We start from the raw sequence: 26200 nt of genomic DNA on the forward strand, positions 1-26200 counted from the left end.
AGACCTGGGGCGCCATTGGCCCCTACCCCCAGGAAGCAAGCTGGTGGCTTATCCTTGCTGCCCAACGAGAGCCAAACGTTCTTTCCTGGGAAAGCCAAGCACACACTTGCAAGGGAAAAGTTCTGTCCATGCTTGCTGGGAAGTTCTTCTATGATCTGACCTTAACCCCGCGAGCTGCCTTATCTACCACCCCAAGCCAGTCCTGGCAGCTCTGGAGGACCAGGGACATGTTTCGAATATTTTTTATTTTTCATGATATATACTAAGCATTTACATGCCAAGCACTGCTTAAGAATATGACATGTGTTAACTCATAATCTTTATATATCCAGCTGTATGAGGTAGGTACTCTTATCCCTATCTTGATGAGGAAACTGAGGTAGAGAGCATAAGTAGTTTGCCTAAGATCACACAGCTAGTGCTGGGGAGGGGGTTAGGGAGCCCTCAGGATTTGACTCCACCAGGGCCATCTGGCTCCAGTGTCTATGCTCTTTTTTTTTTTTTTTTTAATTAAAAAGAAAAAAAATTTTTAATGTGTATTTATTTTTGAAGGAGAAGGAGACAGAGAATGAGCTGGGGAGGGGCAGAGAGAGAGGGAGACACAGAATCTGAAGCAGGCTCCAGGCTCTGAGCTGTCAGCACAGAGCCCAACGTGGGGCTCAAACTCACAAACTGTGAGATCATGACCTGAGTCGAAGTTGGACGCTTAACCAACTGATCCACCCAGGCACCCCTCTTTTTTTTTTTTAATGTTTTTAAATGTTTTATGTATTTTTGAGAGAGAGAGAGAGACAGACAGAGTGCAAGTGGGGTGGGGGGTGATGAGCAGAGAAAGAGGCAGACACAGAATCCGAAGCAGGCACCCAGCTCTGATCTGTCAGTACAGAGCCCAGCATGGGGCTTGAACCCACAAACTGTGAGATCATGACCTGAGCCAAAGTCGGATGCCTAACCGACTGAGCCACCCAGGTGCCCCACCAGTGTCTATGCTCTTAACACAGCTTCCTCTGTGTTGGGGTCAGGTTTCCTGAACAGTTGGGGCTGGCCTGAGTTAGAAGTCAGAAAGAGAAAAAGAATGCACACTGAGTGTTCTTCCCTCCTGATTGAGTCTTCCACCACCTGTAAGAAACGTAGGCACCACTGTAACCCTGTTTCCTGGGGAGGCAGCAGAGATGTGTTGAGATTTTCCAGTCTCATTGCCAGGAAGTAGCAGAGAGCCCCAGCCCTCAATACTCAGCCCTGCACACACTTCCACTGAAGCAAGATGGGAGAAGGTATGTGAAACCCACCTGCACGTGGGTCTGGGGGAGAGGTGGGGAAGCTAAAATAGAGGGACTGGGAGGGTCTGCCCACAGTGCCCTTCCCAGTTCCCAGAGGACGACTTCCATGCTGGGAGCAAGTTTGCTCTATGTTGGACTCTAAGGTTTTTACATTCAACAATTCTGAGTTTTTCAGACAAGGCACGTAGGGGCTAATTGTCCAAGGTCACTCACATAGTACATGGGGAAACTGGGATTTGAACCAAGGCAGTCTGGCCATGGCTGAGGCACAGAGAGGGGTGGTGAATGGCCCGGGGCAACACAGTCACAACCCCAGAGCTAGTTGCTGCTGGCTCCCTTCTGGCACTTGACTCCTAGCCAACTGGGGGGCGGAGCAGAGGTGGAGCTAGGGAGACCCAGGTGGCCTCTCTGAAAACCAGACTACAGGCGGCAGAGTGGCCTGGAGCAGCATGAAGCAGAGCTGGGGACCAGAGCTGCTCATCCTGGGAGCAGTGGTTCTCATGGAGGGTGAGCCACCCATGTTTGGGTAGGGGAGTGGTATGGTAGGTGTTCAGGGGCCACCCTCTGCCCCAGCAGCCTTGCAGCCTGGTGTGTATGTGAGGGGGCATGCCTAGGGGAGCGATGGTCTGCCTGTGGCGATGTAACCATGTCTGGCTGTGTATCAGAGGAGGTGTACGTGGCCACCTTTGTCAAAATGCGTGTGATTTTCTTGGGCAAGATTACAATCTATGTCTGCAGTCATTATGCCTGTGTGTGTACCCTGTGCCTGTCTGCCTATCTACTTCCAGAATGACCTTAGGCAAGTTCTGGGGGCCCTTTGGCCTCAGTCTCCCCGTCTCTACATATGTCCCATCTTTCCTGGCCCAGATGTTTCTGTGCCTGTGATGGGGAAGAGGCAGGGTAGGGGATCCTTTGGTAAAGTCTCTGGTGGTTTGTGGAAAGGTGGGGGAGTCTGAGTTGTCAGAACAAGGGTGGGGACTCTCAATCTCTTGGAGCCCTCCCCCACTCAGACATGACGTTGGCCTCTAATCCTTCCTCTTAGGCCTTCACGACTGAGGGCACAATTAAGCTAATGCTCTCCACATATACAGGCCGCCTCCCTGACTCAGTGGCGGGGGCTGGAGTTAGGGGATCTGAAGCCTGGAGGAAGTTTGGACTAGTCCCAAGATGAACCCTGGCCCTGCTTTTCAGACTCAGGAGTGCTGAGCACAGCTGAGGGAGGAGAATTAATTACTGAGTGTACGCTCTGAATAGGTTCCAATAAAAGCTGTTTCTTGGCCTCATATATTTTCATTCTGGGAGGGGCTGGTAAGGTAGCCACACAGTCATAGGCAAGGACCCAGGGCCCATCCCCCCAAACCTATCCCTTCCACCAAGGCTGGGCCATGCAGGTAAGGCTCCCCTAAGTCTCATCTGTGTCTCTCTCTTCCCAGGTCTTCAAGCAGCTCAGCACGGTAAGCTTTGGGGATATGCGGCCAGGCCTTCCTTAGGTCTGGCTTGGGCCTGTGATGAGGGAAGGACAGAGACCTTCTGTCATTCTGATCCACCCCTCTCCACAGTATGTGGGCAGCGTGGCCCTGGCCCCCCCGAGCCTCAGGAGGGCATCACAGCACCTGGTGAGTGGCCCTGGCAAGCCAGTGTGAGGAGGCAGGGGGTCCACATCTGCAGCGGATCCCTAGTGGCAGATACCTGGGTCCTCACTGCTGCCCACTGCTTTGAAAAGTGAGTCATGGCTGGGGTCAGAGTTTCTGACTTTTGGGGGTGGGGTGGGTCATATGTCCTCCAAACTCTGTAAAACTGACTCCTGCCCCTAGAATCACAATGTATCATTTACTGAAAGTGTGCCATGTGCCAGGTACACATTATCAAGTTAAGTTAAGCCTTGGTAGAAGATTTACAAATGAGAAAGCTGAGGTTGGGAGAGGGAAGGACCTTGCTTAAAGCTCTGGGCTGATTTTTGTCCATCTTCCACCTACCTGGTAGTGTCCCGGTTGGTGTCACTGTCCCCCTTTGCATTCAATGCCTTGGCCTTATCCCTCCCCTTCCAGGGCAGCAGTGACAGAACTGAACTCCTGGTCAGTTGTCCTGGGTTCTCTGCAACGTGAGGGGCTGAGCCCAGGGGCCGAGGAGGTGGGGGTGACCGCCCTGCAGCTGCCGAGGGCCTATAACCACTACAGCCAAGGCTCAGACCTGGCCCTGCTCCGACTCGCCCACCCCATGGCCCGCACACCCCTCTGCTTGCCTCAGTCTACCCATCGCTTTCCTTTTGGGACCTCCTGCTGGGCTACTGGCTGGGATCAGGACACCAATGATGGTAAGTGCTGTCCCAGACTGAATCCCAGAGAGGCACTATGCTTGCCCAAGGTCACGCAGCCTCAGCTGCCAACCATCCCTGTGCTCAGTCAGATTTGTACCTCCCCACCCCCCCCGCCAACTCCCTTTCTTTTGCCAGCTCCCAGGACTCTACGGAATCTGCGCCTGCGTCTAATCAGCCGCCCCACGTGTAACTGTCTCTACAACCGGCTGCACCAGCGGCTGCTGGCCAGCCCAGCTCGGCCTGGGATGCTGTGTGGGGGCGCCCAGCCTGGGGTGCAGGGGCCCTGTCAGGTCTGATGGGGAAGATGAGAAGGGAGCAGAAGGGGAGGAGGCCTAGCCCTGAGCTGGGTGCTTGATCTACAGGGAGGGTGGACCTGCTGCTGTTAAAGGGTGTCTGTCCATGGCTGGGGCTGAAGTGTCTATACTTGACTCCTTTTCCCGGCTCCAGGGAGATTCTGGGGGCCCAGTGCTGTGCCGTGAGCCTGATGGACATTGGGTTCAGGCTGGGATCATCAGCTTTGCATCAAGCTGTGCCCAAGAAGACACTCCTGTGCTGCTGACCAACATGGCTGCTCACAGCTCCTGGCTGCAGGCTCGAGCTCAGGGGGCAGCCTTCCTGTCCCAGAACCCAGAGACCCCAGAGATCAGTGATGAGGACAGCTGTGTAGGTATGAGCAGGGGATGTTAGGAGTGGGACGTGTTCTGGGCAGCAGACAGAAGCACAGTGAAGCAAGTTTCAGCTCAGAACAGAGAATTGGTACAGGGCAGTCACACATTGCTGGGGGCTAACTAGGGGGGCATTTAAGGCCCCTTTCAGCCTCTAAGATGGGAACCATTCCATTTAAGGGCTGAAGGGGCACAGATACTTCAGAACTTCGTGCATTTAAAAAAATTTTTTTTAATGTTTATTTATTTTTGAGTGAGACACAAGAGTGTGAGTGGGAGAGAGTCAGAGAGAGAGGGAGACACAGAATCCGAAACAGGCTCCAGGCTCCAAGCTATCAACACAGAGCCTGATGCGGGGCTTGAACTCACGAACGGTGAGATCATACCTGAGCTGAAGTCAGATGCTTAACCGACCGAACCACCCCAGCACCCCTAGAACTTTGTGTATTTAGAGTTTAGGTATAAAGAGGGATCTCTGAGATCTGATTGAAGGTTGTGGGGGTAAGCTGCAAGTTTCCAAGCAGGGACCCAGTGAGAATGGACAGGGCAGGCTCCCGCTCAGGATTCTGGCATTAAGTAACTAACATGTAAATTGCATGCAAAATTATTCCTGGAACGAAGTTGTATCTTGATGGTTAAGAGAAGTACTAGTGAGCCAGGAATTCTGGGGCCAGTCCAAGCCCGGAGGGGCACAGACAGAGAATAATGAGCAGGGCCACTCCCATGAGGCTAGACCATCAGGGTTTAAAAGCTTAGGCCCTCCCTGGTTTTTGAGACTTAAGTCGGCTACCTGCCTGTGGTTACTGAGCTAGAAAGTCACTTAACCGTTCTGGAACTTTGGTTACTTTGGTAATGAGGGTAACAAAATCCAACTTAAGAGGATATTGTGAGGATTTGATAGTACGTGGGAAGCGCTTAGCACAGGGCCAGGCATGCGGTGAGCACTTAGCAAGAAGGCAGATAGATGATGTAATCTGTCTGTTTCAGCCTGTGGATCCTTGAGGAGAGGAGGTCCCCAGGCAGGAGCCCCCTCCCCATGGCCCTGGGATGCCAGGCTGAAGCACCAGGGGAAGCTGGCCTGTGGTGGAGCCCTGGTGTCAGAGGAGGTAGTGCTGACTGCTGCCCACTGCTTCATTGGGTGAGCCATGTCTCTCTTGCCTTCATGCCCATGCCTTCGCTGGCAGGCCTGCCACTCGATGCTGTCAATGATGCCTCTCTGCACAGGCGCCAGACCCCAGAGGAATGGAGCATAGGGCTGGGGACCGGACCAGAGGAACGGGGCCTGAAGCAGCTCATCCTACATGGGGCTTATACCCACCCAGAGGGGGGCTACGATGTGGCACTCCTGCTGCTGGACCAACCTGTGACACTGGGCCCCAGCCTTCGGCCCCTCTGCCTGCCATATGCCGACCACCACCTGCCTGATGGGGAACATGGCTGGGTCCTGGGGCTGCCCCGCCAAGAAGCAGGTATGTAGGACAGGCCCATCAGCAGCTGTCCATCCATCCTAGAGGCTGTCGGGGCAGCTGGGTCTTTTCCCTTGCCCTATAGGTGCCAGCTCCCCTCAGACAGTGCCTGTGACCCTCTTGGGACCCAGGGCCTGCAGCCGGCTGCATACAGCTCTTGGGAGCGACAGTATCCCCATTCTGCCAGGAATGGTGTGTACCAGTGTTGTGGGTGAGCCGCCCCACTGTGAGGTGAGCCCCCCCGCTGTGAGGTGAGCCTCAGTCCTCCAAACCTTACTCCACAGACCCCTGGCATCTTTATCATGTAACTCACAGACCTGCCAGGCTTGGCCTCCAGACCCGCCTCGCACTTGAAATTGGGCCTTTCTGCCAACTGGCTCCCAAAGAGCCAGAGCCTCATCCCAGCCCCAAGCCCCTTCTGCCCCCACAGCTGCCTAGGGAAAAGAGGAAGTCACCCAGTGTCACCTGACTCCTGACAGGGCCTGTCCGGGGCACCACTGGTGCACGAGGTGAGGGGCACATGGTTCCTGGCTGGGCTACACAGCTTTGGAGATGCCTGCCAAGGCCCTGCAAGGCCTGCAGTCTTCGCGGCACTTCCCGCCTATGAGAACTGGGTCAGCAGTTTGGATTGGCAGGTCTATTTTGCTGAGGAGCCAGAGCCCGAGGCAGAGACTGGAAGCTGCTTGGCTAACATGAGTACGTGGCCCTGGGGCCTCCCTGCTAACACTTCCCTCTCCAGACCCATTCTCTCTCAATCCAGGGAAAGATCTGTTCTGACCCAACCTCTTGCTGCCCTGGGTGGGGTAGTGGACATAATTCTGGTTCCTCATCATTGTGACTTGGAGCAGGCCTCAACTTCTTCAAACCTCAGTTTTCTCATCTGTCATAGGGGTTAAAGTAGCACCTTCTTCCTCTTCCTTCCAGGAAGGGAAGAAAAGTTTTGAGGATGAGGCCAACCCCACCCTCCTTCCTCTTCCTGACAGGCAAACCAGCTGGCTGTTGACAGGTGGCTCTGGGATGCTGCAGACGCAGTGAGACAATTCCTGCATCACTGCCCCTGTACCTCCCCCATTCCCTCCACCCACGCATGATTCCAGGCACTGGGGCAGGCCCAGCAGCCCCGTGGGCTCTGGGAAGGAGCATGCCTGGACCAGCAACTGCCCTTACTCCCCACCCTGCAGGCCAGGGAGATGTCGCCTGTGGATGCTTCCCTACACCCAGCTCCGCCGTCCGATGCAGGCGTCCCCAGCCTTCCCTAGTCTTCCTCCCCTCAGATATGATCACACCAGCCGCTTACTTTGAAATTTTCTTTTTTGGGGGGGGAGCAATTTTCCTTTTTTTTAAACTTAAATAAATTGTTACAAAATAGACTTTAGAAAATAAGTTACAAATTGTAGCAAAAGGCTCCCCTTCCATAGGCAACATTCCCACCTGTGGCTCTCTGAATCCACCTCTCCCTCTTGTTGGAATCTGGCTGGTGACAGCGGCCCCACATTGTGGCAGAGCCTGGCACCGGGTTTCTTGCAGGGCTGGTCATAGGGAAGAGCATAATGACAAAGGCTGGGGAAAGGAGAGCCTTCAAGGACAGGGATATGAGGAACACCTTACCCCTTCCATGGGCAAGAGGCCAGATCTGGGTCCTCTTCACAGCAGGAGAGGGAAATAAGAGATGGGGATGCCTAACTACTCCTGAGCAAAACATGGAGATCAAGCCTTTCCCTACAACCCGCCCACCCCACCCCGCCCGTATTCTGATCTTTGGAGACTTGAAGTTCAGAGGGAGAAGCTGAGGTCTGCAGGCCACTGGGGTGAAGGATCCAGAAGTGGGGTCGTGGGGGTAGGTGGAGGGGGCAATGACAGGTCCCGTCTGCCCGCTGCTGGTGCCTTTGGGGCTCCTGGGGAGAAAGAGAGGAGGTCACTGACTGAGGCCGGCAAACCCCACACAGCTTGCACCCCCTCCCTAGCCTGCAGGCCATTCTGCTGCTACCCCCAACCCCAGAGGCCTGCATGTAAACTAATGATTTTTCCAGGCCTAACTGGCTCCTCACTCATTCCCTTGAGGTCACAAGAAATCTTTTATCCTGAAAGCCATCTTGTCAGCTCTCTCACGATACTCTCACCCACCATCCCCTCCTTCCCTGATCATTTCTGGTCAAGGGCCCGCCATCTTGGGGATACCCACCCTTGGTTGCCACTAAATGGAATAGATCCTGGGAGAAGGCCTACAGATCTCTAGAGGAGGCAGAGGACATGAGCCCAGGGCTCAAGAACAGACTGAGGAAACAGGCTGCCCCACTCCCACACAGCCTCATCCTTCAGTCGGGCTGGGTGGAGTGACTTTCCATGGAAATTCCCCCTGATAGAGGATGGGAGATAGGGGCTAATGACTGTTGTTGCCTCAGCTGGGCCTGGCTTCAAAGAAAACAATTATCTGTGACTCAATCCTCCAGTTAAAGGTGTGCTGGAGGGAATGGGGGTATGCAGGTGGAAAAAGTGGTTTGGTTGGCTCCTAAAAAGGAGATGCACAGCAGAGAGAAGAAAGGGTAAAGGGTTCAATATAGGGAAGAGACATGAGGCAGTATCAGTACCTAAGGACCAAAGGTCTAGTTTCCAAGAAGAGGAGAGGAGGGGGACCAGAGACGAAATTCAGAGAAAGAGGGACAGGGAGCTGGGGGCCAACCAGTGACCAGTTTCCCTGACCAGGTCAGCACAAAACACAAAGCAGTCCATTCTGGGGGTGCCTCCCAACCCCATTCTTCACCCTCTTGCTCCCTGCCTACTTAGGGAAAGAGCACCACCTAGGCCATTTTTCTCTGGAAATCATTCCTTTACTGGCTGGATCAGGAGTTTCCAGATATAGTAGACACATGGCTGCCTCCCCTCCCCAAACAAAAAGCCCATTCTTCTTTGGTTCCTGCACGGCAGCTGCCTCTGCCCCTGCCCACAACCACCCCCTCCCCCCAGCCCACTGTCCAACCCACCATGCTGTTTACCTGACTCAGGAGTTCTGATCTCTGCCCTCACCAGGCAGCATCCTCAGACCAGTTTCCTCCATATCCAATTCCCCGCCCTCCACTCCTGCACAACCTCTTGGAAGCCATGTGACCCTCTCCTCTCACTCCTTGTCCCCCCACCCCCACTCTGCCCACCTACTCTGGAGCCCTTCCGTCCTCTGCCCAAGCCATTCATGTTCCCGTACCAGAGCTGGCCACTGTCCATTCCTCCTGGTGCTGCTGCTGGTGCTGCTGGAAGCTGATTCGGCGGCGGAAGTGGCGGGGACAATGAGGGCAGGTGAAGGGCCCCTCCCGGGGTGCATGGACTCGTCCATGACCCTCCAGCCGGGCAGCTGTCCGGAAGGCCTTGCCACAGATGCTACAGCGGTGGCGCTTGGGGTCTGTGTGGGTCCTGCCATGGTTCTTAAGGGACAGCAGGTTGGGTAGAAGTTTGGGGCAGAGGGAACAGGGATAGAGTCCAGTGGTGTGGGCCTTCTGATGGTTCAGCAGGCTACCGGCATGGCGGTAGGAACGCCCACACTGGGCACAACGGAAGGGCCGTTCCTCGTCTTCAGCCACTGTGGACTTTACTCCTTGCCCCCCATTAGCACTCCCAGTATTCTCTCCTGGGGTCCTGGGGGGTTCTGATGGGGCCTTTTGGATTTCCCCTTGGCCAGGGAGATCCACCTCATCCTTCACAGCCCCACCTTCAGGACCTCTGGCCTCCTCTCTCAGGGGTGGCATCTGACTGAGGCCGCTGGCATGTGCGTGTAGGTGGCTGGCTAGTTCATGATGGGACTGAAAGGCCATACCACACTCAGGGCAGGCAAAGGTCTGGGCATCTATGTGGTTGTGGCTGTGGGTCTTAGTGACCACAGGATTCAAGAACTCCTTGGAGCAGAGCAGGCAATAGTGGCGGTCTGTCTTGGAAGTGCTATGGCAGTTCAAAGGGTCTTCCGAGTGGCAGTATGTCTTGCCACAGTGGCTGCAGGAAAAGGTGTGACTGTCTTGACGGAGCTCAGGTCGGCTGTCTCCATCGTCCCAGCTATCCACTGGACTCAGACTAGGTCCATTGGACTGGCTGTTGCCAAGGTGGCAAGGACTCTTGGGGATGCTGTTCCCTGACTCATCTTCTGGCTTGGTCAGTATATGACCCTGAGGAACCCCATCTCCACCATGATCCACTGGTCCCCCATCTCCTTGCCTCCCTTCTGCATTCCCCATGTCCCAGGATACCAGTTCTGTGGCTTCTGAACCTGTTGCCCTGATGGGGCTCAGACTCTGCCCCCCCAGCCTCCTGGCTCCATCCTCCAGCTGGAGAACTGACTCAGTACCACCTGATGTGTCCTCTAGTCCCTGGTCATTAGCCAGGTTCCCCTCACTGCCCTCTGTGCCAGTTGGACTTCTCAGACCACTTTTGGTATCCTCCTCATGCTCTCGCAAGTGCTGCTCCAAAGATCCCCGGCCAGGGAAGCCCCGGCCACAGAGGGCACAGCGCACAGCTGCTCGCCGAGATAGCCCTGCTCGCCGCCGCCGGCTCTCTGAGTGCAGCCTCTGGTGGTCCTTTAGGGCCATGCTGTTGGAGTAGGTCTTGGGGCAGGTGGGACAGCTGTACTGGCCCGTGTCGTGGCTGCGCCGGTGGTTTAGGAGGCTGCCAGCATGGCGGTAGGTCCGTCCACACTGCCCACACCGGAAGGGCCGATCTTCCCGAATCAGCTTCCGAGTGCCCCCGCTCCCACCCCGCTCAACATGCACCCGCTGGTGGCTGGCCAGCTGTTTCCGCAGGCGGAAGGCCTTCCCACATTCGCTGCAGCGGAAACGCCGGGGATCTGCATGGATGCGCCGGTGGTTTTTGAGAGACATGAGGTTTGAGAAGCCTTTGGAGCAGGCCTGGCAGCCAAAGTGTCCAGTCTGGTGGCTCTGCCGGTGATTGATGAGGCTGCCAGCATGCTTGTACGACCGGCCGCACACCTCACAGCTGAAGGGCCGCTCAGAGCTGGCCTCAGTCTGGCAGCTCTTCTCTGCGGTCTCCAACCTTGGCTCCACCTCCTCCCCTGTCACAGCGGCCTCCTCCCACTCCTCCTCTTTCACCCTTGCCACCTCCTCCAAGGGTTCCACTTTAAGTTCCTCCTGAAACTTTCCCACATCTGCCTGCCCCAGCCCTTCTTCTGCCATGTTCTGGGGCTCACTGCTGCCTCCTGCCTCTGGCACGGGCCCCACTTGGGGCTCAGAGCCTTTGCAGCGGGGGTGGTTTCGCAGATGATTACGGTAGGCAGCCAGGTTGGGGTAGCAGCGGGAGCAGACAGGGCAGATGAAGTCTCCAGTCTGATGGATCTTGCGGTGGTTCACCAGGCTGCCCCCATGGCGGTAGGTCTTGCCACACTGGTTGCAGCGGAAGGGGCGGGGTTGGGCCTCCAGCGAACTTTCCCCACCTTGCATGCAAAGGTTGTCTACAACCATGGCACCTACTCCCTCTCCAGACTTTGTGTCCCCACCCTCCCCAGAGAGGCAGGCCACTGCGTCTTCAAAGACATGGTCATGGTCTGCAACCCTTCCCATAGCATCACCTGACTCTAAGTGGCTGGGAGACTTGTCTATGGTGTTCCCAGAACTCTGACTTTGGTGGTGACGCTCCAAGCTCCCTAGGTCATCATAGGTCTGACCACAGCAGCCACAGATGTGCCCATAGCCAGCTCCATCCAGTGCCTCCACCTCCCGCTGCAGCTGATTCAACAGCTCTGCTTCTGAGAGCTGCAGTGGAGGGCTACGAGTGGAGGCTGCCCCTGATGCTCCTTCCTCTTCCCCCTCCTCCTCTGAACCCTCAGTCATGCCAGAGGAGTCATGAGCTTGGCGCCGGTGAAGCCTGTAACCGGCCCGTCCTGGGAAGATCATGCCACAAAGGCAGCAGAGGAAAGGCTGTGCAGGGGCTGCCTCCCCGGGCCCATGGTTCTGGAAGTGGCTGCGCAGGGCAGGCAGTGAGTCAAACTCCTTCGGGCAGAGAGAGCACTGATAGATGCCTGGGGGGTGGCAGGGCCTATGGCTCAGCAGGCCAGTGACATGAGGGAAAGAATGCCCACAGTCAGAACACGTGTGGGAGACCTCAGCCGGCCAGCTAGTGACAGCTTCAGGAGAGTGGCAAGAGGAGCTGGGCTGGTCAGTGGCTAGTTTCTGGCCTTCACCCACCCCACTGAGATCATCACAGAAGCGAGTCCCATTGCTTTCCTCATCATCTGGGATGTCCAAGTTGTCAAGGAAACAAGCCTCCTTCTTTTCCAGTCCTTCCTCAGTACCTCTGCTCTCTTTATCACCCTGGAAACAGGCCTCATCCCTCTCAAGCCCACATCTATCCCTTTCAGTGTCAGCCTGCAAACAGCCCCCATCACTTTCCAAGCTGCCTTGGGCTACATTAGGACTTCCCCCTGAAGGGTCTTGCGGACAGTCCAGGCCCTCACTGTTTTCCACCAACTCCTGGGCCCAGCTCCCGCCGGATGGGATTTTGGCTTCTCCCCCACTGCCAGCACTGCTAGCTCGCCTCCGGTGCTGCTTGCTCCACCGCCCACTGTGGCGTCGCAAATGGTTCTTCATGGCGGCCATAGTGTGGAAGTGCTTGGCACAGGCCCCACAACTGAAGTCCCCCGTCTGGTGGGTCTGCCTGTGGTTGATAAGGCTGCCTGAGTGACGATAGCTCTTTCCACAATCTTGGCATGCGAAAGCCCGAGGAGGGGACACCCTAGTCTCTGTCTTGCTGTCTTCCCTTTCCCCATGGGTCCGGCCATGATGTTCAAGGCTCTCAGCGTCTTCAAAGAGCATCCCACACATGCTACATATCTGTGGTGCTGTCCTATCAGCTGCTGGGGGGACATCAGTGGTCTCCTCTTTGTGTTTGCACCCATGCCCCTGATCAGTGGGTGGGGCTGCCTCTGCTTCCATGGGGTCAGGCGGGAGGTCTACCTTGAGGTGGCTGGGGGGACCCTCAGCCCCTGGGCCTGCGCTGCGGCGAGCAGCTTTGCAATGTACCCGCACATGGTTCCGCAGGGCCATAAGGTTAGGATACTTGCGGGGACAGAGTGAGCACTGGTACTCTCCTGTCCGATGGCTGTGGCGGTGGTTCACCAGGCTCCCCCGGTGGCGGTAAGCCCGACCGCACTCATCACACTTATAGGGGCGGTGGTCCAGGGTGGTGGTGGGGACCTCTTCATCTTTGTGGGTGGTATCAGCCAGAGGCAGGGGAGCTGGTGGCACTGATGGCTGCCCGTCCTCCCCAGCTCCTTGCCGGGGTCTGTGATGAGCCCGCACATGGTTTTTGAGGGCAGCTGCATTGAACAGCTGCTTGGAACAGATGGAGCAGGGGTAGACACCAGTCTGGTGGCTCTTGCGATGGTTGATGAGGCTCCCAGCATGGCGGTAAGTACGGCCACAGTCTCCACAACGGAAAGGCCGATACTCCTCTAGGCCACTGTCCTCTAGCTCCCCAGAGGTGCTGAGCTCCCCAGAGCAGTTCAGCGTCTGTGTACTAGGGAGCTGATCCTGGCTGCTCTCATCTGTGTGCCCGTTGGTTGTGGGCATCTCTTTCTCTTCCCATAGCCGCTCTTGCCTTTCACCCTCATGGGACTGTTGGTGTTCCAGCAGCTCTCGGGGGATCCTAAAGGCACGGGGACAGTGGGGACACTGGTAAGGCTGATACTGGGCATGGAGTCGGGAGTGGTTCTTCAGAGCCATGAGGTTAGAGAACTCTTTGAAGCAGATGGCACAAGGGTAGATGCCCAAGGTGTGGCTCTGGCGATGGTTCGTGAGGCTCCCAGCATGCTTGTATGTCTTGCCACATTGACTGCACTTGTACCGCCGTTCTTCCTCAGCAGGAGGGGACTGAGTGGGCTCCTGGCCCCCTGTGAAATTCACTACCGATTCAGCCAAATACTGTTCCAAATTGCTAAGGAGGGTGCTGGCTGGGGTGGGGAGCGGGGTGGCTCTGGTAGAATTGGTAGTGGGCCCCCAGCGCTCTGCACCCTCCTCTGAATCTGGCTGGCTTTCCCAGCCTTCTCTTTGTCGAGTGGGTGGATCTTCCCAAGTGCTCAAAGCTGCCCTGGGGTCAGGCCCAGACTCACAGCCAAAGGTCTCTTCCTCATGTTTTTTCTGGCTTGTCCAGCTTTCCCCAGGGCTGAGCCTGTGGTCCCTGGAGTCAGAGGATGCTGTCTCCCCTTGAAGATGTGGAATGACTTCCTTGGAGCGGGGAGGCCGGCGCCTACGGCGGCCCTCCGGAGCATGAGTCCTCATGTGGCTCTTGAGGGCCACAGGATTGGTAAAGTCCTTGCCACAGGTGGTACAGGGGAAAAGTCCAGTCTCGTGGGTCCGGCGGTGGTTGACCAAGCTCCCTGGGTGACGGTAGCCCCGCCCACACTGCTGACAGCGGTAGGGCCGAGGGATGCTGTCTGCCTCCTCACTGTCCTGCTTGGAAGATGGATGGAGCAGCTCGCGGTGCCGGGACAGTTCCGGAAGACTAGGAAAGTGGCGCTGACAGTCAGAGCAGCTGAGTGAGGTGGGCACGTCCTCCATGGGGCAGTGTGGCAGAAACCTGGAGGTTCAGGAAGAGCAGGCAGGTGGCAGCAGCATCTTCCTCTGGTGGAGGGGCCAAGGCCTAGGAAGAGGGGGTGGTGGTCAGAAGGAAGATCTGAATTAACTTTGCCTCTTGGCTCTATAAGCAGCAAGATCATCAGAGGTCACAGAAATGTTCCCCAAGCAGTAATGCCCAGGGACTTGCTTTCTCTTGGATTTAAGGCCTCCTGCACATAAGCTCCCCAAATATGAGAGCTCCTCTAGGCCTACCTCATCCTAGAGGTATACATAAGAAAACTAAAGTCTAGAGGGATGCAAACTACCACAGACCTACCAACCTACCTCTGTTCATCAGACCAAATCCACAAAAATCTAACCTTCTCCTCTCTATAATTCTGGAGCAACCAACCAACCTACCTCCTGTGACATATTCAAAGGAAACCTGAAACTTTTCTAGGACCTTCAATGTGAGAAGTCTAATTCTCTCTCCTTGATCCCTCAGCTAAACAGAGTAGCCTAGAGACATTGAAAAGCAGCCTTTTTCTCCAGTTGACAGCTGAGGATGTGAGAGGTGGGGGCTTAAAGCCCTCTTCAGAGAAGGGGCTGGCCTGTTCCCTCACCTCCCCTACTCCTTTCAGGGTCACAAAGTCTCTTTTCTAAAAGACTCTCTTGGCCACTTCCTTCACCTACTTCCCCTGAGTCCAAATCATCTTCTACCTTGGAAATTCCAACCCATTTCTGGTTGCTCTTCACCCCCTACCTTTTTTCTTTCCTACACCTCCTCACTATACCCTCACCATCCCTTCTTATTTTTTCTATCTTCTCTCAAAATACTTATGACAACAACGCATGCTGAGCATTACCATGTGCGGAGCACTGTGCTAAGTAAAGAACGTTCGTTGTGTCACTTAATCCTCACAACACCCTGCAGTGCCTCCTTAGTCCAGTTTACAGAGGCAAACCCACTGACTCAAGCAATTTTCTTTCCAAAGCCCTTACTCTTTCCATAGCAGGCCCCCATGTTTCCTATATCACATTGGCCTTCGCTGACTCTTGATTCTTCACTCCCATGGGATCCCTATATGTACAACTCATATCTCCGGATCTAAAGCCCCTCCAAACCTGCTCCTCGACTTCTCAACTCACAAAGCCCCTTCGCTTGAGCCCCTTCTCCTGATCAACCACCAACCAGGTCTTCTCGCCTCACTCATCTCCTTGGCCAATTTCCTCTCAGGACCCCTACCTCACTCGGGTGGCCCCTTTTCGTTCCCGCCGCGGATGAGTCCGTTGGGGACCGCGAACGGGAGCGCGCCTGCGCACTGGGACCCTCACCCTAACTGCAGCCGCGCGCCCCAAGGGGTGGCTGTGGGGGGCTCTCGCGCTCCCACAGACGCACACTCCGCCAGGGCTCCTGGGAGGTGGGAAGGGAGGGGAAAAGGGAAAGGGGAAAACGGAGAAGGAAGGAGGTAGAGGAAAGAAGGCGCAGCTGGCTCGAGCCAGGAGTCTACCCCCAGCTCCGCGGACACTTCCTATTGTTACTAGGAAACAGGAAGTGTCCTAGCCGCAAAAGGTTCCCCCCGAAACCTCTGCCTGGAGAACACTTCCTGTGCCGCCTGCAAGCAGCAGTTGTACACAGACACACTTCCGGGGCTAAGGGAGAGGTAGCTGAAACGCGACTCTGACTCCGCCCACGAGGGTCAAAATTCTGCGTTGCTTTGCATTAGTCTAAGCCACACTTCCGGCAAGAGCTGCGAAAATCATTCCGGTGCATATTGGCTGAAAGCAGAAGAGGGAAAAAAAGGGTTCTGCTGTTCTGGCCTCAGTACTTTGGCGACACTTTTCGTGGGGCTCCCTGAAAACAACTTCCCAAGACAGACGGAGGGAGCTTCATTCACTCCTCGCTACTGAGGGAGATGTGGTGGAATATAAGTGGATTTCGGTGCTACAAAGCTTGCGCATGGCCCTTCTGTATTCCCGCCTTACAGTTCTTGGTGATCTGGCCACAAGATAGCAATAATCCGGGATATGCCGTAAACCTGTCTGGCGTCCTCTGTCGTTAGCACCCACATAGACCCCTTTCAAGATGTTGCTCCGCCACTTTCACCTGCAGTGCTCGGGTAAACTTTGCCTTCCTCCCTAGCTGGGAAAGCTCCCTCCCACTTCCGCTTTCCGGCCCCGCCTCTCCCTCCCCCTCCTCCCCCACCCCCCCGCTGGGTCCTAGCGCCTGCCCCTCCCTGGCAGTGTCCGGGCTCCGTCGGTCAGAGCAGCTGCCGCAGACGCCACGGAGCCAGCCCAAGTTCGTTGAGGTAGGAAACGTCGGCGGGAAGCCGCAGGGACGCCCCGGGCCGCCCCAGCGCAGACGCAGTCCGAGAGGCCTCAGTTTCCCTGTGGGTGCAGAGGGCGGATGGGGTTGGCCTGGCGCGAGAAGCGCGGGCGGGGCGGGAGGAGTGCGGCCCCGGGAGGGCGCAGTCGGGCTCCGGCCCAGCGGGTCCTAGAACCCGCCGGCTGTCCCCGCGGGCCGGCTGCTGTGGACTTCTGGGCTCGGCTGGCACAGCTGCCCGCCTTGCGCGGTGCGGGCCTTGGGGGTCCTAGAGCCCGCCATGTTGCGGGCTTTTGTCCCAGGCGCGCGGCCCGCCTAACAAGGTCCCCAGCGCCTGCGGCACCCCTCCCCGGCCGAGGTCCTGGCCGCCCCTCCCGCGGTCCTAGAGAACGCCATCTTGCAGGCCTTTGTCCAGCGTCCAGTCCTTGGCCCATTCATTTGTTCATTCTCTCATTCTTCGTTCGCTCCTTCTTGCCTCGTTCTCCGAGGCCCCGTTTTCCCAGCCTTCGGAGACGAGTCAGCCTAGGGTCCTGCCCTGCGGGGTTGTCTGTCTGGTGGGAGCGCCGACAGACTGTTGCAGAGAGCGAGAAGCGCCGGGTTTCTGCCGCTCTCGGCCCCTTCTCACCACGTCTCCTAGGCCCTAACGCCCTTCGAACTCGGACGAACCTCAGAGACCCCATTTAACTAATGAGAAAACTGAGGCCCAGAGCACCGTGGCGCCCTTACCTCTACTGCCTTTTAAGTATTTTTGAGGGCACTGAGAAAGCAGGTATTTGAAGGATGCAAAAGAATTTTCCCATGGGAGAAGGCGAGCAAGGGCTGCTGAGGCAGAGAGAACTGCAAGTGGAGATGCATTTAGGTGAAAAAGTTTGAGAATTGAGGCTGGAGCTTAGTTCGCTGTTGGGAGGGGGACACACTGCGGCTGGAGCTGAGGCTGAAAAAGTAGGTTAGGATTAGGTTGTGAACTGACCAGTTTGGAGGCCTAGGAGATGATTAGCTTTCACTTCTGCACAGTTCTCAGTTCCCCATCCATCATCTCACCAGATCTCAATGGCTCAAAGGCCTTACTGGCATCTACTTGTTTACACATGGGGGAGACCAAAATGCAGAGAAGAGAAAAAGCAGCTCCTTTTTTTTTTTTTTTTTTTTTTCAAACCTCATCCTTGCTCACAGCGTCATAGCCTAAGCTGTCTGGGAATTAAATCCCTGCATCTCTGGCATTTTACAGCCTGGTCAGGCAGCAGGCCCGCATCCCCCTCCTAAGCCAGTAGTGAAGCAAAGAGAAACCTCCCTCACCAGAGCAATGAACCCACTATGGGATAATGGGGCGATTTTTGGAACTTGTGAAATTGGAAAGGCAGAGAAATTCAGTTAATAAATAGCTGCTGGCAGACATTCTCACAAACACCTACTATAGGGGAGGCAGAAGCAATAGGCCTGGGTTTGAATTCTGTCTCAGAGGTTGATTCATTCACTTTGTTTTGGGGCACCAATCACAGTTTTAGGTGTAGAGGATATAAAATAATAAAGGTTCCTGGCTTTTTGCCAGCCTAGACTCTGGTGTTGGAGACAGAAAGTTAACAATCAAGCTATAAAATGTGTAAGTGCTACCAAAGCAACAGTCAGGACAGAGAGCAGAAATTTGGGAGGCAGACCACTTGACTTTGAATACTGGCTGTAACCATGACCGGTTACTTCATTTCTGTGTGCCTCAGTATCCTTGTCTGTAAAATGGGGAAAATAATACTGTTTAACTTAATCCGTCCAAGCTAACCATGACAAAAACCCCACAAGACTGAAGGGCTTAAACAACAGAAATTTATTTCTCACAGTTCTGGAGGCTGGGAAGTCCAAGATCAAGATGCTGGCCAATTCAGTTCCTGGTGAGGACTCTTTTCCTGACTTGTAGATGTCCACCTTCTTGTTATGTCCTCACATGGCTTTCTCCATACATGTGTGCATTCAGTCCATAGGAAACTTCTAGGCAGTTGTGAGGCTTAACTTGAGTAGTACACACAAAATGCATAGAATGATACCTGGCCCATGGTAACCTTGCAAGGAATGTTATCCAGATGAGCATCGTAGGGGGAACTAAAGAGGAGGAGCAAGAATGCAGATAGCATTAAGAAAGGCGGTCAGGAGGAGCACCTGGGTGGCTCAGTCGGTTGAGCGTCAGACTCTTGGTTTTAGCTCAGGTCATGATCTCAGAGTTTCATGAGTTCAAGCCCCAAGTTGGGCTCTGCACTGGCAGCATGGAATCTGCTTGGGATTCTGTCTCTCCTTCTCTCTCCACCCACCTCCCCCTGCACTCACACGGTCTCTGTCTCTCTCAGAATACATAAACTTAAAAAGAAAAAGAAAGGTAGTCAGGAAAGCCTTCTTTGAGGAGGTGACAGGGAGCTGAGGCCCAAATGAAATCAAAGAGATAGCTACACAATGATCCTTGGGGAATAGTGGTTCTGGCAGAGGGGACTACTAGTACAAAGGCCCTGAGGTGGGAAGGAATTTAGCTATTTTTGGAAAAGAAAGACAGCCTGTGTGAATGGAGCCTAGTGACACCATAAAATGGAGGGGAAGGTGAGGTAGGCAGGAGTTAGATCATTCAGGGCCTTGCTAGCCATGGAAAAGATACTGGTCTTTGTCTTAGGAGCAGTGGAAAGTCCCCTGATTTGTCTCATAAACCTGAAGTAAATGAAGACTGGTAGAGAAAGAACCCAGGAGCCTGAAGACTTGGATTGAGTCTGCGCCTCTTGACTAGTTAGGTGTGCTTGTAAAGTGTTTTTCCTTACTGGGGCCTTAACCTCCGTATATGAAAAAGAGGCGTCGTAGTGCCTCTCCTAGAAGCTTTGTGAAGACCCAAGGATGCGTCTTTGCTTCTTAAGTGTTGGTTGGCATGGCCCTGAGAGGATGTTTAAAGTACAGCTTTCTGGGGCGCCTGGGTGGCTCAGTCGGTTAAGCAGCCGACTTCGGCTCAGGTCATGATCTCGCGGTCCGTGAGTTCGAGCCCCGCGTCAGGCTCTGAGCTGACAGCTCAGAGCCTGGAGCCTGTTTCAGATTCTGTGTCTCCCTCTCTCTGACCCTCCCCCGTTCATGCTCTGTCTCTCTCTGTCTCAAAAATAAACAAACGTTAAAAAAATAAATAAATAAAGTACAGCTTTCTGAGTCCATCCTCATGCTCCCTGGATGATTATTCTCATGCAGGGGACGGGGTTCACAGACCTGACTTGGAGAAACATAACTCTAGGGAGTGATGAGTGGAAGAGTCCTCAGTGAACAATGAAGTGAGGAGTTAATGGTGGGATTTAGACGGGGGCCTAGCCCACATGGCCCTCTGCTCTTTATGGAGCGGGGCACCTGTTGGGACCAGCCTACTTCCCTACCTTTTCCCCAGGAAAGTGCTTCAGGAGGAGAGATGTATACCTCCAGCTCTCTGATTTCTGGTTCACAGGTGGGAACACTGAGGCCCAGAGCTCAGAACGCAGGGGTCAAGCCCTCTGAGAGGGAAACAGACATAAAGGGTGCTGGTTCTGGTCTCAAGGCAGTTCTACAGGGATGAGAGAAGATGAAGATGTGGCCTGAATTCAGGGTTCTGGTCACTGTAAGGTTGGCCCAGCAGCAGACAAGTCTGGGAGGGCCCAGACGACTGATCAAGGGCCCAGCAACTCAAGGCAAGTTAAACATCTGATTCAAGTCCCAGCTGTTGAGTCTAGCTTTGTGACCATGGGCTAGTCACTAAATCCCTTGGAATCTCAGTTCATTTGTTTGTAAAACGAGGATAAGATCTCTGTCTCAGGAAGCCGTAAGAGAACTAAATAAGGTAGCGTGCTCAGCAAAGTGTCTGGCTCTCAGAAGACTCTCAGTAATGGAGGGCATTTGTTCATATCATATCACTTCCATTCAGTCTTCATCCAACCCTGTGAGGTAAGTACTATTACCTCCATTTTTCAGATGAGAAAATTGAGGTCCTGTGGCATAAAGTAAATGTCACAAGGTCACTGCTAGGAAGTGAGTGAGGCAAGATTCAAAGCCAGGCAGTCTGGTTTCAGAGATGGGACACTTAACCACAATGCTACATTGTTTCTCTGGGCCTCCGTTCCCATATCTGTAAAAAAGGAATCTATATAATAGAACTTTTATTGCGATGTTGATGTGAAGTTTGAGTTAATATATGTAAAGAGCTTAGGAAACTGCCTTTTATTTAGCAAGTGCTCAGTAAATGTGAGCTATCTTTTGTATTAAAGAGAAACTTTATCAGGCAGTCTGTCCAGAGATGGTCTGGAAAGCAGGTAGTGACTGCCTCATCCAGAGACAGGGAAGGATCCCCTGGGAACTGTAGGGGGAAATTCAAACCACGGAGAAGGTTGGTCCTCAAGCCCTTTAACTCACCTTGCAGCGCCAGCACTTAGTGGGAAAAGTGAAAAGAACCAAGCTGAGGGTGGAACAGAGTTGTGTGGGATTGGGGCCAAAAACCAGAGGGGAAATGCAGGAAGAGCTTCCTGGGGGGAGTGGGGCTCAAAGGAAGGATTGGTGGGATTTGTAACAGCCAGGAAGGACCTGAGAGTTTGCGTGGTATGATGGAAGTCATGGAAAGTTATTGAGCAGGGGACAAAGTGTCACATGATACTTTATGAAGAAGCTGTCTGTGCACATAGCAGATGATGTGTGTAGGGGTGGGGACTGAGGCAGGGCCACTAGGCAGAAGGGTGCTGACTATAAAGATGCAGCCCTGGCTGGGACAGAACTTCCTCCCTGGGTCAGAACTTCAAAGCCACCAAACCCTGAGGTATACAGATGAGGAAACAGGCCTAGAAAGGAGCAGTAGAACTCAGGCTTCTTACCTCCCAGACTGGATTCTGCACACACCTGGCTCCCCTGCCCTGTCTATAGCAGCATCCTCCCTCCCCCTGGCCACCCCCAGCAGCTGCTGCTGAGCCCTTCCTAAGTGGATCTGCCCATAATCCTCTTCTTTTCATCCCCTAGGGAGGATGAGCTGGTGTTAAGACTAATGCAGCCATTAATCCTATTTCCTCCCAGCCTTGATCCCCAGGAGCAGCTGGATGGAGGGTGTCTGGGCTATGAATGAGAAAGAAGGGGGTTTATCCAGAGCAGGTGTCCCAGGAGGCCAGGCTAAATCAGATATATTGATTATACTGAGACACATGTAATTGCTAGCAATGGCTCAAGCCACCTTGAGAGTAACTGAGCTCCCCATTACCAGAGCTATGGGAGCAGGAGCTCAGCAGCAATTCCAGAGTAGAGGGTGGACCAGGATTCCTGTCTAGGGTGGAGTACCTTACAGCTGTGCAAGGCCAGAATTCTGTGTGAACAGTTGCTGCCTCTGAAAGCTAACTAACCAGAAGGGAAAGACAAAATACGTACACTGGGGACCTACTTCTTCCAGACAGACGGTGCCAATCACCAGTTAGCCCACTAGTTCTGCCTTCTTCTGAACCTACCTCTGTCTTCTCTGGGCACTTGGCAACCTTCAGGTCTGACCCACATCTACGTAGCCTCTGTGTCTGCAGGCATGCATAGGACTCTGTGTCCTGGCACAGGCCTTAGATGCTGAGCTGGAAAAGGAAGATGGTGAGATGGACGGAACTTGGGCCTTCTGGGAATGTGCAGGGTTTGGAAAAGCCCAGAGGCTGGGGAGAGAAGTGCAGGTGCACATTTTGATAACTCCAGACTCCTCTCTTAGACTCTCAGAGGTTACCTGGTCCAACTTCCTTCCTCAATGAACAGACAGACAGGAAACTTGAGTGCAGAGTGTTAGACCCAGGGGTGTTTGGAAAGAAGGATGTGGCCATCCCCCATGGGAAATGCTGGTAAGACAGAACTCCTCTCTGAGGCCTTGTTAAGGATAGAGGCCTTAGAGAATGGCAGAAGGATGTGGCTTGTGTCTAACTTTGCTTCTTTCCTAGAGAAGCTCCGCCCTCTGAGGCCATGGAGGTGGAGTCTACGGAGGCCCGGTCATCCTCCACCCTCGGCTACAAGCGATCCGGCCGTCGCTACAAGTGCCTGTCCTGTACTAAGACATTTCCAAATGCGCCCAGGGCAGCGCGTCATGCTGCCACCCATGGTCCTGTAGACTACACAGAGGAGGTGGCAGAAACGAAGCTGAAGCCGGAGACAGAACCCAAAGCAGAGGATGCCAGCGGGGACAAGGTGTCAAGTGCATCGGCAAAGCCTCGGCCTTATGCATGCCCGCTGTGCCCCAAGGCCTATAAAACAGCACCTGAGCTGCGCAGTCACGGTCGCAGCCACACTGGTGAAAAGCCCTTCCCTTGCCCCGAGTGTGGCCGCCGCTTTATGCAACCAGTGTGCCTGCGTGTGCACCTGGCCTCACATGCTGGCGAGCTGCCCTTCCGCTGTGCTCACTGCCCCAAGGCCTATGGCGCGCTCTCCAAGCTCAAGATTCACCAGCGTGGTCACACGGGCGAGCGGCCCTATGCTTGCTCCGATTGCGGCAAGAGCTTCGCCGACCCTTCCGTGTTCCGCAAGCACCGGCGCACCCACGCGGGCCTGCGGCCCTACGGCTGCGAGCGCTGCGGCAAGGCCTACGCTGAGCTCAAGGACCTACGCAACCATGAGCGGTGAGGGTGCGGTGCTGTGGTGAGGGAGCCGGGGTTGGGAAGAACCGACCAGGGGCGGAGGAGGGAGGGATATGGCGCAACAGCGGTGGCCCTGTGACCAACGGGGCGTGGGGTTGAGGCTCAAAGAGGGAAAAGAGCCAATGGGAAGGTGAGTGGGGCTGGGCCGTGGGGAGAAGCTGGTGCCCCTGGTTGGGCAGGGGCGGGGCAGACTGTGTTGGGAGGGAGCCCTGGAGGATTCCGTTGGGATCTGATTGGCCTGGGTCCGACTGGAAAGGGGACCCGCTGGAAGTTGGGCCACCAGGAGGGTCTCTGGTGGAGGTTAGTAGGTGGGAGTGGGGTCTGGCTCTTGGTGGGGTCTTATCTGGGATCTAGACACCTAGCCTGAAGATTCCCTACTCTGGGGTGCAGCCCTATGTACCCCCTACCCCCGGGGTGTTAGGAGCCCCTAACTCACAGCAGACAGGCAGCAGTGGTCGGGTGAGGGACCTGCCACCTTCATGACCCATCCTCCACACTCCACAGGTCCCACACCGGTGAGCGCCCCTTCCTCTGCTCGGAGTGTGGGAAGAGCTTCTCCCGCTCGTCCTCTCTCACGTGCCACCAGCGGATCCATGCGGCACAGAAGCCCTATCGCTGCCCAGCCTGTGGCAAGGGCTTCACGCAGCTCAGCTCCTACCAGAGCCATGAGCGCACTCACTCGGGCGAGAAGCCCTTCCTGTGCCCGCGTTGTGGCCGCATGTTCTCTGACCCCTCAAGCTTCCGGCGCCACCAGCGGGCCCACGAGGGGGTAAAGCCTTATCGCTGCGAGAAGTGCGGCAAAGACTTTCGGCAGCCCGCAGACCTGGCCATGCACAGGCGGGTGCACACAGGCGACCGGCCGTTCAAGTGCCTGCAGTGTGACAAGACGTTCGTGGCGTCTTGGGACCTCAAGCGCCATGCGTTGGTCCACTCAGGCCAACGGCCTTTTCGCTGTGAGGAGTGTGGGCGAGCCTTCGCCGAGCGAGCCAGCCTTACTAAGCACAGCCGGGTGCACTCAGGTGAGCGCCCCTTCCACTGTAACGCCTGTGGAAAATCCTTCGTGGTATCGTCCAGCCTGAGGAAGCATGAGCGGACCCATCGGAGTAGTGAGGCCGCAGGGGCTCCCCCTCAACAGGAGCTGGTAGTAGGGCTGGCACTGCCTGTCAGTGTGGCAGGCGAGGGCTCAACGGCCCCGGCAGCAGGTGCAGGGCTAGGGGACCCTCCGGCAGGGCTGCTAGGGCTGCCCCCCGAATCAGGTGGTGTGATGGCCACCCAGTGGCAAGTGGTAGGCATGACGGTGGAACATGTGGAGTGCCAAGATGCTGGGGTTGGGGAGGCTCCTGGTCCCTTGGCAGGGGCGGGCGAGGTGGGAGGTGAGGAAGTTGACGAGAAGCCACCGCAGTTTGTGTGCCGGGAGTGTAAGGAGACGTTCTCCACGCTGACGCTGCTGCGACGGCATGAGCGCTCACACCCAGAGCTCCGGCCCTTTCCCTGCACCCAGTGTGGCAAGAGCTTCTCTGACCGGGCTGGGCTGCGCAAACACAGCCGCACCCACAGCTCTGTGCGCCCCTACACCTGCCCCCACTGCCCCAAGGCCTTCTTGAGTGCGAGCGACCTGCGCAAGCATGAGCGTACCCACCCCGTTCCCATCGGAACCCCCACGCCCCTCGAGCCCCTTGTGGCTTTGCTAGGAATGCCTGAAGAGGGACCAGCGTGAAGCCCATGCCCTGCCACCTCACTCCCAGGAGCCCAGGCCTCACGGGGTGCGTCCTCAACCTCTCTTTGCCCCGGCTCACTCTTTAGACTCCAGATCCCTGCCCCACCCCCGGGCAGCTAGCTCTCCTTGCCGACAAAGAGCTGGGGACGATGGAGGTGGGCAGCAGCTATTGAGAGATGTGTGTCTCTCTCTGAGTAACACTCATTAAAGCATTCACTTTGACACTGAGTTGTCTTCTGTGTTTTGGTTGGGTGGAAAGGGAGTGGGAGTTTGGACATCAGATAAGGTTCAGTGGAGACCCCTGGATTGACAGATAAGAAACTAGAAGGGTCTTTGGATGCATTGTTTCCCAACATATGTTTTCAGAATGTCTTTTGAAAAAGGGTTCCCTGGTCAAGGAAGTACCAGGAATTTCCTGTGCCCTTCTTGGGGATTCTTGGTGATCAAGAGTGTACTAAAGTCATTGATAAATCCTACAATGAACATCTATTTAGCTCTGCCCATAGTTATTTCATCCTGGAAACCTTTTACTGATTAGTTCTGTCCTTTTACAGATAATACACAGAGGTCCTAAATTAGTCTATTTCCTGTATCTACAGTAATAAATTAGAAAAACTACTTGGGGGACAAAGAGGGACAAACAGAACCCATAAACTACAAAAGAATAAACCTCACAAGAAATATGCAAAACCTATACGAAGAAAATGGTATCACTGTCCTGAAGGTTTTAAGACCTAACTAAATGGAGACATACCATGTACCTGCATGGAAAGACATTCTCCCTAGTCTAATCCTTAGATTCACTGTCACCCAAAAAGATTTATTAACACAACTTGAAACCCCAAAACTCCTGTAATATATTTTTAAGAACCAATGGAGGTGATGTATTTGACATACTAGATAAACACCAAAGCACTGAAGTTAAAATAGGTTATTATTGGCACAAGAATAAATCAGCCAATGGAGTTGGGGGTGGGAGGGTTTAGAAACAGCCCTATTTCTGAGAATTTAGTTTATGGTAAATATGATTATTCAAATCAGTGGGGAAAGGATGGCTGTTCAATTACAGTCCTATCCATAATCTGGAAGACTACACAACTTTTTAAAGACAAAAAAAAAAAGAAACCTCACATTTAGTATAAATTGATATAATTTGGGGGGGAGATGATTTGGGCACGTTTATTAAAAAATTCAAATGCATATACCCTTTGACTTGGCAAGCACATGTCAAAAAATTTACACCACAGAGTTCTTTTTCCACTTCCATGGCAAAGTTGA

At 54.6% G+C, this 26200-nt stretch overlaps 4 protein-coding genes across 17 annotated transcripts in view; 2 read left to right on the forward strand and 2 right to left on the reverse strand.

Annotated features, from left to right (window-relative positions):
* PRSS53 (serine protease 53) lies at window positions 1-7098 on the forward strand. 5 transcript variants are annotated; one of them, XM_045048213.1, is made up of 11 exons: window positions 1-341; window positions 1127-1787; window positions 2714-3002; window positions 3329-3594; window positions 3733-3887; window positions 4045-4264; window positions 5250-5400; window positions 5487-5731; window positions 5814-5959; window positions 6208-6424; window positions 6712-7098. In XM_045048213.1, the coding sequence occupies exons 2-11, from the start codon at window positions 1730-1732 to the stop codon at window positions 6729-6731; spliced, it is 1767 nt and encodes a 588-aa protein (XP_044904148.1). In that variant the 5' UTR covers window positions 1-341; window positions 1127-1729; the 3' UTR covers window positions 6732-7098. The 5 variants fall into 5 exon arrangements, with proteins under 5 accessions (XP_044904148.1, XP_044904150.1, XP_044904149.1 ...); XM_019820665.2 differs by lacking the exon at window positions 1-341 and having other exon boundaries at window positions 865-1787; window positions 2714-2734; window positions 2840-3002; XM_045048216.1 differs by lacking the exon at window positions 1-341 and having other exon boundaries at window positions 865-1274; window positions 2714-2734; window positions 2840-3002.
* ZNF646 (zinc finger protein 646) lies at window positions 7022-16391 on the reverse strand. 3 transcript variants are annotated; one of them, XM_045048211.1, is made up of 3 exons: window positions 16258-16391; window positions 8928-14356; window positions 7022-7623 (listed from the first exon to the last, which is right to left on the reverse strand). In XM_045048211.1, the coding sequence occupies exons 2-3, from the start codon at window positions 14272-14274 to the stop codon at window positions 7502-7504; spliced, it is 5469 nt and encodes a 1822-aa protein (XP_044904146.1). In that variant the 5' UTR covers window positions 14275-14356; window positions 16258-16391; the 3' UTR covers window positions 7022-7501. The 3 variants fall into 3 exon arrangements, with proteins under 3 accessions (XP_044904146.1, XP_023102636.1, XP_003998689.1); XM_023246868.2 differs by lacking the exon at window positions 16258-16391 and adding an exon at window positions 15607-15791; XM_003998640.6 differs by lacking the exon at window positions 16258-16391 and adding an exon at window positions 15518-15671.
* On the forward strand, window positions 16254-25144 carry ZNF668 (zinc finger protein 668). 5 transcript variants are annotated; one of them, XM_019820660.3, is made up of 4 exons: window positions 16509-16580; window positions 18427-18477; window positions 22516-23187; window positions 23710-25144. In XM_019820660.3, exons 3-4 carry the CDS (start codon window positions 22538-22540, stop codon window positions 24920-24922), a joined length of 1863 nt encoding a protein of 620 aa, XP_019676219.1. In that variant the 5' UTR covers window positions 16509-16580; window positions 18427-18477; window positions 22516-22537; the 3' UTR covers window positions 24923-25144. The 5 variants fall into 5 exon arrangements, with proteins under 5 accessions (XP_019676221.1, XP_006942194.1, XP_003998690.1 ...); XM_019820662.2 differs by lacking the exons at window positions 16509-16580; window positions 18427-18477 and adding an exon at window positions 16254-16391; XM_006942132.5 differs by lacking the exon at window positions 18427-18477 and having other exon boundaries at window positions 16442-16580.
* Window positions 18391-26200, reverse strand: part of STX4 (syntaxin 4) — a 27166-nt gene continuing 19356 nt past the window's right edge. For all 4 annotated transcript variants that reach the window (XR_006591339.1, XR_006591337.1, XR_006591338.1 and 1 more), the window contains one exon: window positions 18391-18685. The gene's annotated coding sequence lies outside the window, so the exon portion shown is untranslated. The remainder of the gene's footprint in view (window positions 18686-26200) is intronic.

Source organism: Felis catus, chromosome E3 (assembly GCF_018350175.1).
Source record: "Felis catus isolate Fca126 chromosome E3, F.catus_Fca126_mat1.0, whole genome shotgun sequence".
Lineage (NCBI taxonomy): Eukaryota > Metazoa > Chordata > Mammalia > Carnivora > Felidae > Felis > Felis catus.